Source organism: Ambystoma mexicanum, chromosome 5q (genome assembly GCF_040938575.1).
Source record: "Ambystoma mexicanum isolate Mex_15411 chromosome 5q, UKY_AmexF1_1, whole genome shotgun sequence".
Classification (NCBI taxonomy): Eukaryota; Metazoa; Chordata; class Amphibia; order Caudata; family Ambystomatidae; genus Ambystoma; species Ambystoma mexicanum.
Window position 1 is genome coordinate 345,663,770 of NC_090933.1, and position 17,528 is coordinate 345,681,297.

At 44.1% G+C, this 17,528-nt stretch overlaps 1 protein-coding gene across 5 annotated transcripts in view; it reads right to left on the reverse strand.

The window, feature by feature from the left end:
- The window catches only part of CEP192 (centrosomal protein 192), a 2,773,731-nt gene that overhangs the window by 778,022 nt on the left and 1,978,181 nt on the right, over positions 1-17,528 (reverse strand). For all 5 annotated transcript variants that reach the window (XM_069620824.1, XM_069620822.1, XM_069620821.1 and 2 more), the window contains one exon: positions 15,585-15,845. In XM_069620824.1, the coding sequence (XP_069476925.1) occupies positions 15,585-15,845 (261 nt within the window). The remainder of the gene's footprint in view (positions 1-15,584; positions 15,846-17,528) is intronic.

Consider the following 17,528-nt stretch of genomic DNA (forward strand, 5'->3'; position numbering starts at 1 on the left):
TGAGCCTAGCTGAAATGGACGCACCTGTCAACTTACCCTACTAAAAACTCAATATTTGGTCTATGGAATGACAAATTTACACTGCCAGAGTTTGCCCTGGAAAGGCAGACAAAATCTGGGGCAGATGGGAAGAGGGTGGATGATCCCATTGGGGGAAGGAGAGGTGGAATAAGAAATGGTACACTTTGGTGGGCTATGGGGGAGTGTGTGAACCTGGAGGTATAATTTATGTGCACCTATGTTGACTGGTTATGACCTGGTTTTCTTTTTCTACTGTATGGTTAAACAAATCAAAATGTCTTATTAAACAAAACCTCAATATTCTGCATACTCACTCACAAATTTTAAACATATCACACCCCTACCTCTGTCGCACCACATATTGTACTTACTCCACAAGACCCCAATTGAAATTTAACACAAGTACACACAAAGCACCCATGCACAATCATACCGCAACACCACATGACATCTACCAACCAAAACCACACCAACGCTCAGTGGCTGGTTCCTCCGAAAGTGAAGTTGCCAAAAGCACATCAAAGCTCTCTTGCTCTTTTCAATCTCTGTCTCGCTAGCAAGTCCCCCTCAAGCCTCCTTCCATTGAATATCCGCCAGTGCACCAACAGACCACATAAGTGGCAGCAGTGCGCGATACAAGACCAGATAACCTAACATCCTGACCAGGCAAGGACATCCAGCAATAATGTTAGGTGAATGTATCAAAAGATGATAACTTAACAGCCTGAGATGTCAACATGGGCACCCCTTTGCAGGGAAGAGGTAACCACACCAGACCTTGGTTTGAATGAGACTGAAGACATGGAGTCACTTCCTTGTTACAGCACTCAGGTATTCCGAGAACAATCCAAATAAAGAGGCTGTGCCTGGTAATTTCCCTATCACTACCAAGCCACAGTAAAGACAAAACTTTTTTTTTAAAGTATCATTTTTAAAAGAAGAAAAATATAATCCTGAACAACCCCCCCGTTTCCCCAAAAATCAGATTAGTATGACTGGCACAATATCAGCAACACAATAATCATATCTATGTCACAACAGTATGCATACTTCAATGTTTGGCCTTCTTTTGTCCTCATTTCGACACTTCCGCATAATAACTTCATTGGTTCTGCGCTTTCGAGGTACCAGTTTATCCAGATTCATGGTGGTTTATTATTCAGAGAGCCCATTCGCTCATTCGGAAAACTTCCCTAGTACATTTCTATATCTCCCGCCTCCTGCCCTTCGCACTTTGATTTTGTTATACCTATTTTTCGGCAGTTACCAATGTTGCATGTTTCTAAGCCATTTTCACAGCAAAGGTCCCTTTGGGCACTTCCACAATATTGCCATATTCCTGTTTTGCCAGCAAAGCCAGAAAACCAGCTATTTTCCTCATTTACTTCCCCTCTTCCCCTGGGAACATCCCCAATAGGCACATTTTTGGAATTACATTCAAAATGTTTTCCGCCAAATTATTCACCTTGTCCTTTACCCTCTGCCAAAAAAACTGGTGATTATAGAACACTTGCACACCATGTGCCAAACCCCTGCTTGGTCTTGCAGGCAAATAGGGCGGCTATGGGTATTGCCAGAGTTTATTGTATACAATCTCATAAGAGTGATGAGACTCTCTAAAACATTACATATAATAAATCTGAATCTTGTATTTATTGATACGTTCTAATTGAGAGCAAGTTTGAGACCATGCCACCTCTACTAGTGGCTCACCTATATTGTGTTCCCACTTCTTTCACCTTAAAATGGTGTAGTGTCAAACTATCCTGCAGTCCTATGTACCGTCTGGTTACAGGTGTGGCCCTCTGACCCCAGGGACAATATTGTATGGCGCATCAGTTTCTTATGGGGTATTGGTGTTTTATGTGGTTCCTCTGGTAGACCCCTATTTGGATGTTAACATTTTTACCATCCTGGCATAGTTCAGGATCGGTCCCTTTGGCATTCAGAATTTCAAAGCCCATCTGATAAAAGGCAATAAATGACAGCTTTTCGAACAGGTCCACTAACAAGCATCCATCCGTTGTGCATTTATCTCTCACATTGTTAATTACTATGGCTATCCTCCCATCTGCTCTTATGGAAACATAGAGAGTATAACCTTCCTTCAAACATAACTTAACACAAGCAAGTTCCGATGCTTGTTGTATTACCCATACAATGCATCACGTACCAATCACCCCAATTGGACTCTAAATCAATTCCATACCATTTCTAGATCATGGAAACAATTCCAGCAATCTCCCATCCTTGCTGCTTTCTACTGGATGCCATCTAATCACGTTTGTAGTTGAGCTGCAAAAAAATATAGTTCAAAGAATGGGAGACTGGGTCCCCATCCTGAAATTTTTGACAATGTGGAAAGTGCTACTCCATTTCTCCCTCCGCCCACAGAAATTCTATACATTTACTATCGAAAAGTATAAAAAAAAGAAATGGTAGTTTGTTAACATGCAGGATACTCTCAAACAGATAAAGAATTCTGGATAGAATCACCATTGTGCACATTGCTATTTCACCCATAAAGAATAGAGGTCATTTTTTACCCAAAATTACTTGGACTCGAATATAGTTAAGCGCCCTCCTTGCATTATATTGGAATGTGCCGCCACTGTGTGACGTAGTTGTATCCCTAGATACTTAAAGCCGTCTAGTACTCTGTGAATACATCTGGAAGTTCCTCCTTCGATCGCCACGTGCCTCCCGCCATCAGGAAAACCACTGATTTCCTACAGTTAATCCTAAAGCCCAACACTGCCCAAAATCTCTCCAGAACTATCATCATGTATGGGATATGTAGTCTTGGATCACTGACCGAGTACGTTGTCAGTTTAAAGTGACACCACATGCTCACGTCCCTCAACTGCTATGCCCACATCCCTAAATTGCTCCAGGAAAAAAATACTGGCAAGATGTTGAAGTGCCATGGTGAATATTACTACCAAATGGGGACACCCCGGAAGTGTAACACTCTCCTACCACCGGCTTGGTGAAATTTCTCGGCCAGCTTTTACTCTAGCCATCGGCTCATTATAGAATATTTTGATCTAAGACATCTTATTTGTGCCTACTCCACATCGTTCTAAATAGCCATTTCCACTCCAAAGAATCAAATGCTTTATTAGCATCCAGTTAAACTATGGCCATTTCGTCGCCACTACTCTGCAACACCTTCATAATATGGTTAAAAAAAAAAATCTTCTTGTATTTTTGGTTTGTACAAAACTTTATACAAAAGAGAAAAAACAAAGACAATCAGTAATGTGTTTGAAATGTTACTAAAATGTGGGGATAGTTATACAATCAATACAACAATGCTCCTTAAAAAAACATGTTTCACCTAACATGGAATATCTTTTTTTATATAGTGCACAAGTGCTATAATCATCTTAACGATTACCATATAGTGAAAGATGCCAGAATTCTGTTGATTTTAAGATTTCAATATTACAAACCAAGTCATGAAAGAGTGAATATACAATATGATGGGTTTTATCACAAGATAAAATTAAGTGTTTCCATGTTTCTAACTCATTCTGCAAACTGCATAAGCAACATCTCCATTCCATCAGAAGACCTCTATACCGACCCCAGCAGATTTAGTCGTAGCCTCAAACGGAAAATTACATTTAGAATCTGGGAAACGCTACAAATACATTAGAATGGTACAATATTTCCTTACAGTAACCACCTACTCTGATATAGAAGCATAGGTTGATAAAGTTGCACTCTGCATCACCCAGTCACATACATGTATTTTACATTTCACTATTTGGGGATTAGTAGCTCTTCGTCATAACCAGGAAGCATTTAGGGCGTCCATTAATCATTTTCTAAAAAATGTCAGAATACTAGATGAACCTTTTAGGATATAGTCCTGGGTATATCGAGCCACTTTTTTTTTTTTACAAAATACTGAAGAAACAGATTGGAGCCCTAATTCCAGTCTAATCAATACAATAGGCATACCTGCCGGAAGATTAAATATTTCTTCCAAAACAAACCTTCAAGAGTGTCTAGAGCTTCTCTCTCTGATGTCTCCACTACTTCAAGGTCATACGTTAAAGAGGGTATAACGTTTTGTTCATAAAAATTTCCCACAGGGAATAGGGGGAATCGGCAAAGCTATTGTTGGACTTTTTTCATTTGTGCCACTAGAGAAATTCATTTCATGCAAAGTCTTTCAAACGCATCGACATTGGTAATAGGATAACCCTAAATGTGTCAAACCTACACATGCTTCGTTTATTTTCCTAAATAAACCACCCATGTTGTTCTTGCCTTCTACCCTTTTTGAAAATCAGAACGGCAGTTTTAATATTATTAATCAGCAATCTGTTATTTGCTAAGTACAAAGGAGTCCTGGTTACCTTGCAGTCATTTTTGAAATATTCGACCCTTGTAAATAAGAAGGATCTCACGCAGGTTGCTGTCTCTTCACATGATTTTTATTGTCCTAAGTGGACATATAGTAAAGGAAGGTGGTCAGCCGACACGTGTTTCAACCCCAATGGTCTTTATCAAGGCATAAACAGTATATATGGGGGATTTTATCCCATATTGTTCTGGCTGCCAGTTGGCCGTATTTCTGGTCAGTCTTGCAGAATCCCTTAGGCTGTTGCCAATAAGGTGCAGGTCGCTCTTCTGTACAATATGCGATAAACCCCCCCAGATATACTGTTTATGCCTTGATAAAGACTCGTTGGGGTTGAAACGTGTGTCGGCTGACCACCTTCCTTTACTATATGTCCACTTATGACATGTGAAGACAAGGCAACCTGCGTGAGATCCTCCTTATTTACAAGGGTTGAATATTTCAAAACTTACTGCAAGGTAACCAGGACTCCTTTGTACGATATTTTCACAAGGGTCCGATGGCCTAGAATTTTTACATTAATAGTTCTTACAATATCCTCCATAGTCGATACTCTATCCCAACTGGGTAAATCTCCTATAGCAAATACAAGCTTGGTTTACAAGGAAACCCCAAATTTCTCATAAAAGAAGCCCATCTAAGATGCTTCAGACACAGGGTTGGTTTGAACGGTATTTTAAGAAATGCCAATATGATTCATATCTCAGCAACAAGAAAAAACTGAATATTTGCATTCAAAGCTCTGAGCGTTCTAGAGTAGTCTTCAATATTCATAGGCACTTTTTTGAGGTTTAATGAAATTCTTGTATTTCCGTCGAGCTAAACTCGACAAAAACTCAAGTTTTCTTGCCTCTGAGGAAGTTAAGGATCTATCCTTTCATAACATCCTTATATTACTTCTTAGTGTTCTTTTCGATACCATAACCTTTCTGTCAACGGATTGAATTTTACACCAAAACTATGTTGGTACTTTATGGTCCTTTGCTTTTGTACAGCCACCAACTCACTCACTTGTATTGTAGTTGTTGATATGAATATTGGGATCTCCCACTATATCCGTTGCCAATGCCGTCTGATTCATTCTGTCCTTGATGCAGTGGACCTTCTCAGCCTATTACGCATGGAACTTATTTCTAAGTCCTCCAAGGTCGATGCTACTTGCATGGAAACCAGAGCTAAACTTGGTTTCAAGGTCAGCGTGGAATTATCACTATAAATACATGGTACAATCTACGTAGGTTCAGTCTTATTCCTCCCCCAAACAAGCCCACATTTATCAGGATGCATGAAATCAGATTCCTCTCAATATTCTGGTGGCAAATAGTTAACGTACTAGCTTAGTGTCTAGGCTGATCAGAGAAATCTACTGATATGAGTCTAAATACCATGGTTCCTTATCTGACTTTAGCAGCATCACTATTGCCTACCTCAAGGATACTGACCAAAAGGGAACCGGTTTGGAAATCAATCATAATTGTTTAGGTTTGCGCGTCAGAGAATTCATACAAGCTTAACAGCAATCAACTGGAAGGCGATCGCTAATTGGCATCATTACCCCCCCCCACCCCCATTTTAGAGACTAGGGCTAACTGTAGTTCAGTCTCAAGTTATGGGTTCTTCCAAATTCGCAGTCGTGGTCCGCTTGGAAGTGCAACTTGGTTTAACAGTTCAGTAATATCTTCATCAATGTTGTGTCCAACTTGCTTATATAGGTGCATGTAAGAGCTATAGAATAACCTATTCATATCTTTCTGTGTGTTATAGCTAGGCAGCCTTCTTCACTCTCCACTTGTGCAATGTGTGGCAAGTCAGACACGGGAGGCAGACAAGAGGTCGCTTCAAACATCAGGCTTTGTTCAATGAAGTAAGGCCTATCCTGTCACCATCTCTAAAGAGGTTTTTTTCCCCCTATTCCATGATGAAAATAAAGGGTGCTTGTCAGGATGTTTGAGCAACAAAAAAACAATCAATGTCAAATCATAATTTACGCTGAATCCTGTTCTGACCACTATCAAAAAGGATAACACAAACTCAACCAAAGCATGTTTGGTCATGGTGTTCTACTGAACGTAGGACGTGGTGGCTGGCTTCTGACCCCCACACAAATGTCTCTGCAGTTTCTCCCAAACCACTTGCACGGCGAGATGTTATTTTTCTTCTCCTCCTGAGGTTACAGTGTCTTTTTGGGGTGGCTTGTAAATACTGTGGTAGATCAGAAGGAGGACATGGACTCTGAAATTCCAAATCACTGAAACGTATTAAACAAACGAGAAAATGCCTAGGTTTCCCTATGCTATGGAGTTTCCCCATCTAAAAAAACAAAGGTGCTCGTCAGTGAAAGCTTTAACAGAACCTGTCCACCGTCTAAACAAACCCTTTCTGGCCCTACCACTATTATAACTAAGGATAGAAGGACTCCGCTCTCCTGATGGCTCGTTTCTCACAAGGTTCAGTCGACTATTTTCAAGTAGTTCTTTGTGACCACTTTTCAACTCCTACAGTTGCTTTAAAGAGGTAATTGTAACCTCTGTCTCCGCCTTTATATAGCACAGTTTAGTCCTTTTTTGTTCTTTTCTTTAACTGCTTTGCTAATCAATTTCCTCTTTTCCAAAGGTAATGTTGACCAATGTTTAGGATTCTTTACGCTGACTCTGTCCCTTGATATGTACTGCACAGTATTTGGTTTCTTTCTCAAACTAGTCTTTATTCGTCTAAAAGAAAAAACAAAAACCAAGAAGCAAACAGCAAACAAAGAAAAATATACATCTCCAGAAGTACATGTCAGTCCAATCGAGGCAGAATATAACATGTTATTGAGAATCACATAGTTTGGTAAAAATTTCATGTTTCTGGATGTGTCACCTCCACTGTTCGCTTCAACCCACTTCCACCCCCCTCCCCCACTTGGGTTAGTATACATAGTCGTTTTTAACGCAAGTACTAGGAACGCACAGTTAACACAGTACAACATCTGGCAGCACCATCGCCGCTGAAAATGAGTTTTCCACCCCTTGCAGTGTTCTTTGCGTTTTGCATCGTAAGATCAAGCCTTCGAGGGTTCCTCCAACTGGGAGTCAAAGGTAGGTGTAATATGTTTACTCTTGAAGTCCATCCATAGGGTTTCACATTTAGCTGCTTTATTGTGTAGGGAGGCAGTGATTGTTTCCATCACGTAGATGTTCGAGGCCAGTTTAATCCATTCGTTCTTTCGTGGGACTAAAGGAGATTTCCATTTGATCGCTATTAGGGCTCTCGCCGCCAACAATAGTTGGGGGGCCAGGCCTTTCACCCGGAACCAATCTTCCTCGTCCTTCTCGAGGCCAAACAGTATAAGGTAGGGGTCAAGCTCCTTTTGGATCTCGTCTACCTCCTTGATCCATCCCAGGACCTCGGTCCAAAACACTTTGATGTGTGGGCAGCTCCACCACATGTGCCAATAGTTAGCAGTTTCGCCACAATTCCTCCAGCATATCGGGCTCATGGAATGGGACATTTTAGAAAGGAGGATCATATTGGCACCTGTGTAGAAGCTTTATTGCATGGAGCTTATATTGGTTGGATATGGAGGATTTAGGTGCAGCTCTACACATTAAGTCCCATTGATCGGGGAGTATCTTTTCGCCAATGTCCTTTTCCCATCTGGCCCTGAGGGGATCTGTGGTTCCATCTCTCGTCGCTAATAGCGCCTGATACATCACAGATATGAGGCCTTTCATTTCTGAACTGGAGTCTAAGAGTTTCTCAAAAGTGGTAAGGTCTCTTTTAAGCTTTTCTCAACATTCAGGTTTCGTTAGTACCCCTTTTAAATGGATAAAGTGGAATGTCGATAGATTGCCTATCCCCAATGCCGTCGTCAGGTCCGGTAGTTTAATGAATGAGTCCTTTCTTTGGAGTTGCCCTACCCTTTCCAGACCCGCTTCGTACCATGACTGGAACCGCTCCACATTAGGTATATGATTGTTTATACCTGGTGACCACAAGTGACTGAGCGGGGATGGCCAGGTAGTGATTTCGCGCATCTCTTTCCCAGTTCGCCACATGTTCCATATGGTGCTCAGTATGGGGTGGTATTTGATTTTCCTTTGTACCCATTGGTATGGTAACCATAGCCATTCTGCAACTGTAGCGGGGGACGGGTAGTGATTGTCCATCTGTACCTATTGAAGGTGCTTGTAGTCCCTAAGGTGTGGAATTAGGACGCGCAACTGGGCGGCTTTATAGTAGGACTTCAGATCGGGAAGCCCTACTCCTCCCTTGTCTTTGGGGAGTATCAGTGTGTTGTATGCTATTCTCGGCTTCTTCCTCTGCCAAATGAATCGCATCATGATCTTTTGGACATCTATGAAGAATCTTTTGGGCATCTCAATTGGTAACATCTGGAAGGGATAGAGGAATCGGGGAGGCATACCATCTTGACGGCGTTAATACGCCCCAGCCAGGAAATCGTCAATTTGCTCCATTTCTTGAGATCTGTCTCAAATCGCCGGAGAAGCGGGGGGAAATTAGCCTCATAAAGGTCACTCAGGGTTCTAGTAATCTGTATACCCAGGTATTGCAATGTTGTATGTTCCACTTTGAGCCCTAATGAGAGGAACTTGGCATCGTTCTCTTCTGGGGTACCTTGGAGGGGGAAGAGTATGGACTTAGATTTGTTTACTTTAAAGCCGGAGCACTGGCCATATTCATCTATTAGGTTAGGGCATGAGGGATGGAGTTTGTAGGGTTTGTTACGTGTAGAAGGATGTCATCTGCGTACAACGCTGCCTTATATTCCACCTCTCCCAATCGCATTCATTCTATGTCGGGGTCATCTCTCATTTTTTGTGCCAGTGGTTCGAGGGAGAGTTACGAACAGGATCGCAGAGAGGGGGCATCCCTGTCTGGTCCCTCGCTGTAGTTCGAACCACCTGGAATATTCCCCGTTTACAAATATCGATGCCTTGGGGAGGTGTATATTGCTCGTATCCCATCTCGGATTTTTGGGCCTATCCCTACTTTCTGTAGGACTGCTCCCAAGAAGTCCCATTCCACCCTATCAAAGGCTTTTTCTGCATCGATTGACAGGAGGACCTGATCATCTGGTAGGTTGTGGGCTGCATGGATGAGGTGTAATGTTTTATGCATGGTGTCGGCTCCTTGCCTCCCGAGAATAAACCAGACTTGGTCGGGGTGGATCAAGTTGGGCATTAAGGTTTCCAGTCTCGCCGCCAGCACCCTAGCATAGATCTTGGCGTTGAGATTGAGGAGGGAGATGGGGCGGTACGACCCACAGAGTTTGGGGTCTCTCCCCTCCTTAGGGATAACTGTTATGAGCGCTCTCTAAAAAGAGTCCGGTGCGACTCCAGTGTTCACTATCTCGTTAAAGAGCTCTGTTAGGAAGGGTGTCAGTTGTTCACTAAAGGTCTTATAGAAGCCAGCCGTATAACCGTCTTCACCCGGAGATTTCCCCAGTGTTAGCCGTTTAATTGCGTCCCGGATCTCGTGTTCAGCTATTGGAGTATCAAGGAGCTCGGCCTCTTTGTGTGTAATTGTGGGCATGGTGATTGAGGACAAGTAGGAGGATATATCAGATTGGGCAGAGGTCAGCTCGGAGGTGTATAGGTTTTCATAAAAGCTGGCAAAGCACTCAGGTATCGAGTGGGGAGGGTGCACCGTGGGAGTAGTGGTCTCTTATCTGTTTCACCTTGCGTTCTGCCCTCTGTTCCCTAAGCCTGGCTGCTGATAGTGCATCAACTATGTCTGCTTTTTCGTAGTATGTCTGCCTAAGAAATTGCAGTTTGCGCACTACTTGGCCATGCTCTAACAGCCGTAGTTCCTCTCTTTTACGTTGAGCTGCATCTATTTTGGTAGGGTCCACCTCTGTGTTTCCTCTTACTTCCACCTCTAGTTGGTGTATTTCATTACATAGCTTGTTTTCTACAATCTTACGTTCCCTTTTTTTTTTTAGAGGAGCCCTCGCGTATCAGTATGCCTCTCCAAGTGGCCTTCCCAGCTTCCCAGGTGACTTGTTTGGAGACCTCCCCATTATTATTCACCTTAAAATATTCTTCGATCTCGGTCTCCATTTCATTTTTAAACACCACATCATTCCAGAGGGACTCATTGCAATGCCAAGATCCCCCAGCGACAGGTAGGTTGGTCCAGTTGACGTCTGCCAGAACAATGTCATGGTCTGACCACGTTAGCAGGACGATTCCAGAGTAACTTGTGGATCCTGTGAGGTCGGTTGATAGAAATATGTAATCTATACGTGTAAATGTGCCATGAGGGTTCGAATAGAAGGTGAATCCACTCTCTCTAGGGTGCAGAGTTCTCCACACGTCCCGTAGTTCGTATAGCTCCATCATGACGGCGAGTTCTGTACGGTCCCCTCTGTGTTGAATTCTCGTTTCCGGTTTGCCTGGTCTCCAGTCTATGGACGGGTCGACCCACTGGTTAAAGTCGCCTCCCAGAATGACGTGGCCTGCAGCTTCTAGTACTGTTTTAGGAATCGTATTCCTAAGGAATGCGGCCTGTCCGCTATTGGGTGAGTATATTGTGGCAATTGTGACCTGGACTTTCGCAATTTTTCCCACAATCAGGAGGGCTCGACCACTCACATCTGACCAAGTCTTTTCCAGTTCAAACCCAGTTCCCCTCTTGATTAAGATTCCGACCCCTCCTTTCCTGAGCGGGCCAGAGCCCCAGAATTCTATGCCTCCCCGCTTCACCAGAACGCTCCGCTCTTCCCCTCTTGCAAATTTCGTCTCCTGAAGGAGGAGAATGTCTATGTCGGAACTGCTGAATTCTCTATGCACCAGTGACCTCTTAGTTGGCGAGTTCAATCCCTTCACATTGACAGTCCCATTTCTGAGGAGACCCTTGTCTTTAGACTTGTCAGGTGACGCCATCAGTGGCTTGTGTTGGGGGATCACTCACCCTCAGCGGCCAGAGAGATATGCGATTTCCCAGTGACTGTGGTGTGTTGGAATGAACCAAGTAATGCTAGTACGTTTCCCAAGTGTCTGTTAGCCTTCCCCCCATTCCCCCTGTTCCGCCATAATTGGTGGTGCTTGTGTGAGCTCGGGAACTGGAGGTGCTGCATGGGCAGCTGTTGACGGCGTCCGGAACGGACTGGATGACAGTGTGCGGTCCGTTGGCGGACCATCAGTGGGGACCGTTGCCTCACGGTCCCAATCAAATATAACATCTCAACTTAAGGGTGAGCCCCCATTCCCCCCCCCAACATTGTATAATTTCAACAATAAACATGTAGAAGTATAACGTTCCGTGCATTCCCAGGATCCCCCAGCGAGAGTTCGCGTCCCCTCTCGATCCAGAGGGGTGCCCAACCTGCGGTGACACCCACGTCGCGGATCTTGCCGGTTCTCAGTCACTGCGGGGGTCGGTGTCCCATGATTCAGCTGAGGCTATAGTTAAGCAGATTCACAGTAGCCACAGGACATCTCTTCATTTTCGACTGTCAGGAGTGTTGTTGGGACGTCTATTTCCTTGATCCCTTTACGCTCTTTCGCCTGGGGCCCTGGAGTTCCCATTGTGGTCCAGGTCGCTCACTTTCGCCACCTTCGTCGCCCCTTGGGCCCGTGCCGAGGAGGTCAGCAATGCAGACTTTGATTTCCTCCTCAGATCGGAGGACGATTTTCATGCTTCCCTGCTCAAAGGTGAGCAAGAAAGGATATCCCCATCTATACCGTTGTGAGTGGGCCTCCGGACCTGGCCTTCTCGAGAATTCTGGTTGTCTTGGTATCGATGAAATTTGGTCAAGACGGAACGCGGACCGCTGGGCGGTCCACCAGCCCTATGTATTCTTTCAGTTTTAGGTTCATCAATTTCTTCATCAGCGGTCAATATTTTTATGATATCGTGGATGGCGTCTTTGAGGTCTTTTTCAGTTTCGCCTTCGCGCTCTGGAATACCAAAAAAACGGAGGTTGTACCTCCTCTCTCTGTTTTCTAAATCATCCATCTTGAGTCGCACCTCAACCTCCCTCTTTTCAATATTACGAATCCTCATGTCCAGCTGAGTTTCGAGGGTGTCAATCGAGGCCTGGTTATTGTCAACACCTTCCAGCCGCTCTTCGAATCTGTCCATTCTCTGAAGCTCGTCATTGCTGGTTCTTTGATTGTTTGTCCTTCGTCGACGATGGATAACTTCCTCTTCTTCTTGAAGCTTGATAGTCTCGACCTCTTCGAGCAGTTTGGGAAGCCCGCCTATAGCCTTGAGAGGAGTATGACGGCCTACTGAAGGTCCGGTCCCTGGCTGACACGAATCGGGAATTTCCTCATGCTCCTCTAAAGGGGCGAAACGAAGGAAACTTCTGCCACTCTGAAGGGCTCCAAGAGAGCGTGCCATGTCCGAGTCTTCTTTCATGCCTTTCAAGGCCTCGTCCACTTTCTCTCCAAATAGCTGTTCCCCTTCAAAAGGCATATCAATCACTTTATATTGTACTTCTGCTCGAAAGGTCACGCATTTGAGCCAGGCTTGCCTCCTCAAAACTACTCCATTGTTAATTTGTTTAAAACCTAATTCCGCCAGGTCTACGGCAATGTTTATTGAGTGATTTGACGCCTCTTCCCCCTCACGCACCAGCAACATAGCAGATTTTCTATGTTCGTCCGGTAGATGTTCCAGTATGGTTGCTAAACGATGCCACATCTCTCTGTCATATCTCGCCATAATAGCCAGAGAGTCGGCTGCCTTCAACGTTGTTGCTCCTATCGACACTACCTTCTTGCCAAAGGCATCTTGCCTCCTGGCCTCGTTATCCGGAGGAGTTGTACATTTATGCTGTGACCTTGCCTTTCTTGCAGCAGCTGCCGATACCACCGATTCTGGAGAAGATTGAGAAGACAAACATTTTGGAGTAGACTCAGGAGCTTTAAATTTCTTTTCCAGTCTTTAACCGCAGGCTCGGAGAATGGATGGCGCATTGTCCGTAACCCCTCTTGCCACACATGATCTAAAATGGGAACCGAAAATACTGATTTTCTCCTCTTCCCCATATGATCAAACAAGAAACAGTCTTTCTTTTCTTACTCCTGGGCCAGGCCAAACTCGGTACATGCCTTACCCATCATTGTGTGGAAGGAACCAATGTCATCCGGCGGTGAGGGTTGAGCTGGACTTCTTGGAGCTTCCATCTCAGCCTCCGACTCCCATGTCGGGTCCCTAGAAGGGGTTGAAGATATATCTGATAAAGACTCTTCTCGTTCCGACTCGGACTCTGGTAGTTCTTCCTCCGGGCGCGAGCGTAGAGGATCTTCATGAACCGGAATGGCTGTTGATGGCATAGCCGTCGGCCGGTGGGAAGGGCCTGGCTGGTCTTCGGCTGGTGTTGTATGTAGCCCTGCCGGAGCACCAACTTGACGCAACTTCGCATCCAGTTTACTCAATAGAGTCTGTAGTGTGGACAATACCTCCAGGGATAACGCAGCCTGAGGATTGAGTAAAGGAGCTGTAACTGGGATACTTCGCCCACTCGAGAGCGTCAGCGAGCTGATCCCTTTTAATCCAAGCTCTGTAGGTCCAACCACTGGTTCACGGTCGTCTTCCATGGATGATATGGAAAAAGCCGCCTCCTGCTGCAACAGGGTCTCTGGTAAGATTGGATCGTACACCTCGGGTCGCCAGCCTTCCTGCGGAGCCTCCGTTGATGAAGCCAACCTCGACAGTAGTCTTCGGACTCGACGGAGCTACTGAAGGGACGATCTGCGTCAATGGTAATGAGGGCGTTGACAATCGAACTCCCGTCGAGGACAACGGTGGATGTTGCGCAGAATCCTGAGGCGCTCCTGCCTTTTTTGAGTTCGACTTGTGTTTCGACAAATCTCGACTTGAGGATGACCTATGATGGTCACCTGAGGAGGTTTTTGACAGGTGTTTTCTCTCCTTTTTTGATGAGTAGGAAGAAGACAAAGCTTTTGTTTTTGATGACTATTCCCTCGTAGAATGTTTCTCAGATGAACTTTTCTCCGTCGAACGCGCCTTCTTCGCCGGAGGTTCCACAGATACAGAACGGCGGGAGACCACCGGAGATTTAGCCCTCGAGGTCAAACTAGGTGTAGAGCCTACCTCCGAGGGGGGTACGCTACTGCCCTGTCATTCAGCCACGTCATCAGCCGTCTATTTCAGTTTTTCAGGGTCTTCTACGAGAAACCTTTACAAATGTCACAATTGTCCGCCGAATGATGAGGGTGGAGACAATATAGACAGTCCATATGTCCATCTCCTTCGTACACCTTTTTTAATCTGCATGTAGCACACGGACGGAATAGAGCCTCCCCAGACATTGGGAAAGAGACGAAAAAACAACCTTGTAAAATAGCAGATGACACAAGGTGATCCCACTACTTTGGAAGACAGTTGAAATCTGAAGGGAGCCGCGGGGGTGGGGATATTTATACGGCTACGTCCTATTGGCACAGGCGTACGCGGCCCAAAACGACATAGATGGGACACAAAAGTGTCGACATTTTCCCTATGGAAAACATATTTATAAATTTACCGAGGGATCCCAGTCTGACGACGGGGAATATTCTAAGCATGTGAATCCATGAATGACCCAATGCTGGAGAATATGACTTCCAGGACATTACAAGAATATTACACTGAAATTGGTATCATACGAATTTAAAATGGTAGCCTAGTAAAAAACACAGAGGACAACAGTCAAACATATTGGCCGAGGAAACCATGTATATATTAAGCATGGAGTCAAAGGGGAACATTAACACTAACTTGTCTGCTGAAATAAACAAAGTAAAGTACATAGCCACATGATCTAACAGGCTTATTGTTTCATACCTTTCTTTTTCAGCTCTTTTACGTTTGAAAAAGAAGCCTAAAAAAAGCTTCCATGCAAGTGTCATGCTGCATTACTGATTCTCATATTGATGCTGTGTCTGTATGACGTCAGTTGTGTCCTGGCTGATGACCCAAGATCATAAGTCAGCCTTCTGCATCCACTGTTTAGAAGCAGTTTCAAATTGCCATTTAACCCTTTGCAAGCTACATTAAATCAAACAAAGAGCCCTGTGGAGGAATAACCACTAGGGGTTTTGTTTATTTGAAGATGAAGTTTGGTCTAATCAACAAACACAGAATGGACATTGGACTACACAATGCGCCTCTTATCATATGGCCTGCAAATTAGATCTGTAAAAAAAAACAAGCGAAGAAAATAAGTTACCTCTTGCGTTCTTTCTAGAAGCACTAACTTTTCGGGAAAAATACTCATCACGCTTGGGTCCATAATTTTCCTGGTCTGAATGTCCATAAAACAAACCGCTTTCACATAGGCAGCTCGTGAACCTGTATTTCGAAGGCAGAAGGTTACTCTGCTGGTTTTGCCATCAGATATTCCTTTCAATACTGTCACGTAGCTGTCCGATAACTTTCTTACATTTTCCAAAATAATGTTGCTCGTTCCGCCATAGCCAGATAAAGGTATCTAAAAGGAACATACATTTATTTAGTATGCAACACTAGTATTAACTTACAAGCATCTGTTGTCCAAAAACATCAACATTTTTCAGCATATTCTCACTAACTTTCTCCGAAAACCAAACAGGTTTTTTTTTTAAAAAAAAAAGTTTAAAGTGTTAGCCAATTTATTTTTCATAATTTCCAGTGCATGAAATAGCCTCTTTGGGCCTCCATGCACTTTGCTGAGTTAAGTGTGGGAATCTAAGCACACACATAGGCACAATGAAGGATTTGCAAATAATGAGCAAATCTACATAGTCAATGATGGTGAAAGTACTTACTTGTCTGAGAATGAAGCTCGTAGTTAAGGCTCAACATGGTCCTCATTATATACAGTCATATGTACAAGAACTCTCAGTAGCAAGTTCAGAGAATTCCTTGCAAAGCAATAGGAAAGCAGCAAAAGGCTTTATGGAGGCATGACGATCCTCCGTCTTCCCTAAAGACGAACCAGCTTCCATGCCTGTGTTCTACTGTCACAAAAAGAGAAAGAGGGAATGGTGTCTGGGCTTTCTGTAGGAAGTGGGTCTTTGCTGATCAGCAGAGGAGTAAATGCGAAAAATAAAATAAAGTTACTTATCTGTAGGCAGAGACTGAGGGGTAGATCCCTCTCCTCTGCAGGTGCCTTCCTCTGGAATGGCTTCCCTACCCCTCTCAAACTTGAACCAGACCACCTGAAGTTCCGGAAACAGCTCAATACTTTCCTCTTCTCTTCTTTCTCCCTTCCTTGCTGACCTATCTGTCTGCTGTACTGACAGGTTGCTTGGCTACACCCAGAGCCTCACTGGCTACAAGGCTCTTTCTTGATCAGTCACACTTGCATTGCCTCCGAGCCTACCACACACACACTTAGGGGCTGTAACTGTAACCCTACAGTCCCTTGTTCTCCTTGCACTACCCAGAGCCGTGCTGCCCTGGCTGCACTTACTCAAGAGCATTGCTGGCCTGTTTTCACCTCCCCTCTCCCTTGCACCCCCCCTTTCCCCTTGCACCCCCCTCCGTTTCCCCTTGCACTTCTCGTTCTCGCACTTGCTCGATCTAAATGACACATGGCCTAGTAAGATTGTTTGTCTTGTCCTCCCTCTGTCTTCCTCGTCTTGTTGCGCCTAGAAACACGTGTGTACACAGGCGTTATAAATGACTTATCGCATCATACCATATCATATCATATGTATATCTCGTCTACCGTTTCATCATTTATGAATCGCATTATTTGAATATTCCCTGAAGAGAGAACCCAAGTAACTTCTGGGATAGGTTTTCCAACATACATGTTATTAGTGTGCGTATACCTAACAATCAGACTTCTTTAAATGTCTTTAAATGTCAGAATTTTTTTTTTATACCTCAAATGCTAATGGCCCCGGTGACCTCATAACTACAACACATCAGATTCGAGGGACATTAGAATCATTCAAATACTATACATGGGGAAGCCAGGTTGGCTGCATGTCAATCTAAGAAAGTTGCTAATGCTGTAGAACTATACCTACAGAGAAGGACCTTTATCTTCTCCAACAATGCTCATTTGAATGTACACATCGTTTCTAGCAATAATTAACTTTGAGGCAGGACCAGAGGCTGCTTTCATTTGCAAAGAATTTTCCACACAGCTTGGCCCGCAGGAGTATTGCTCTTACACAATTAA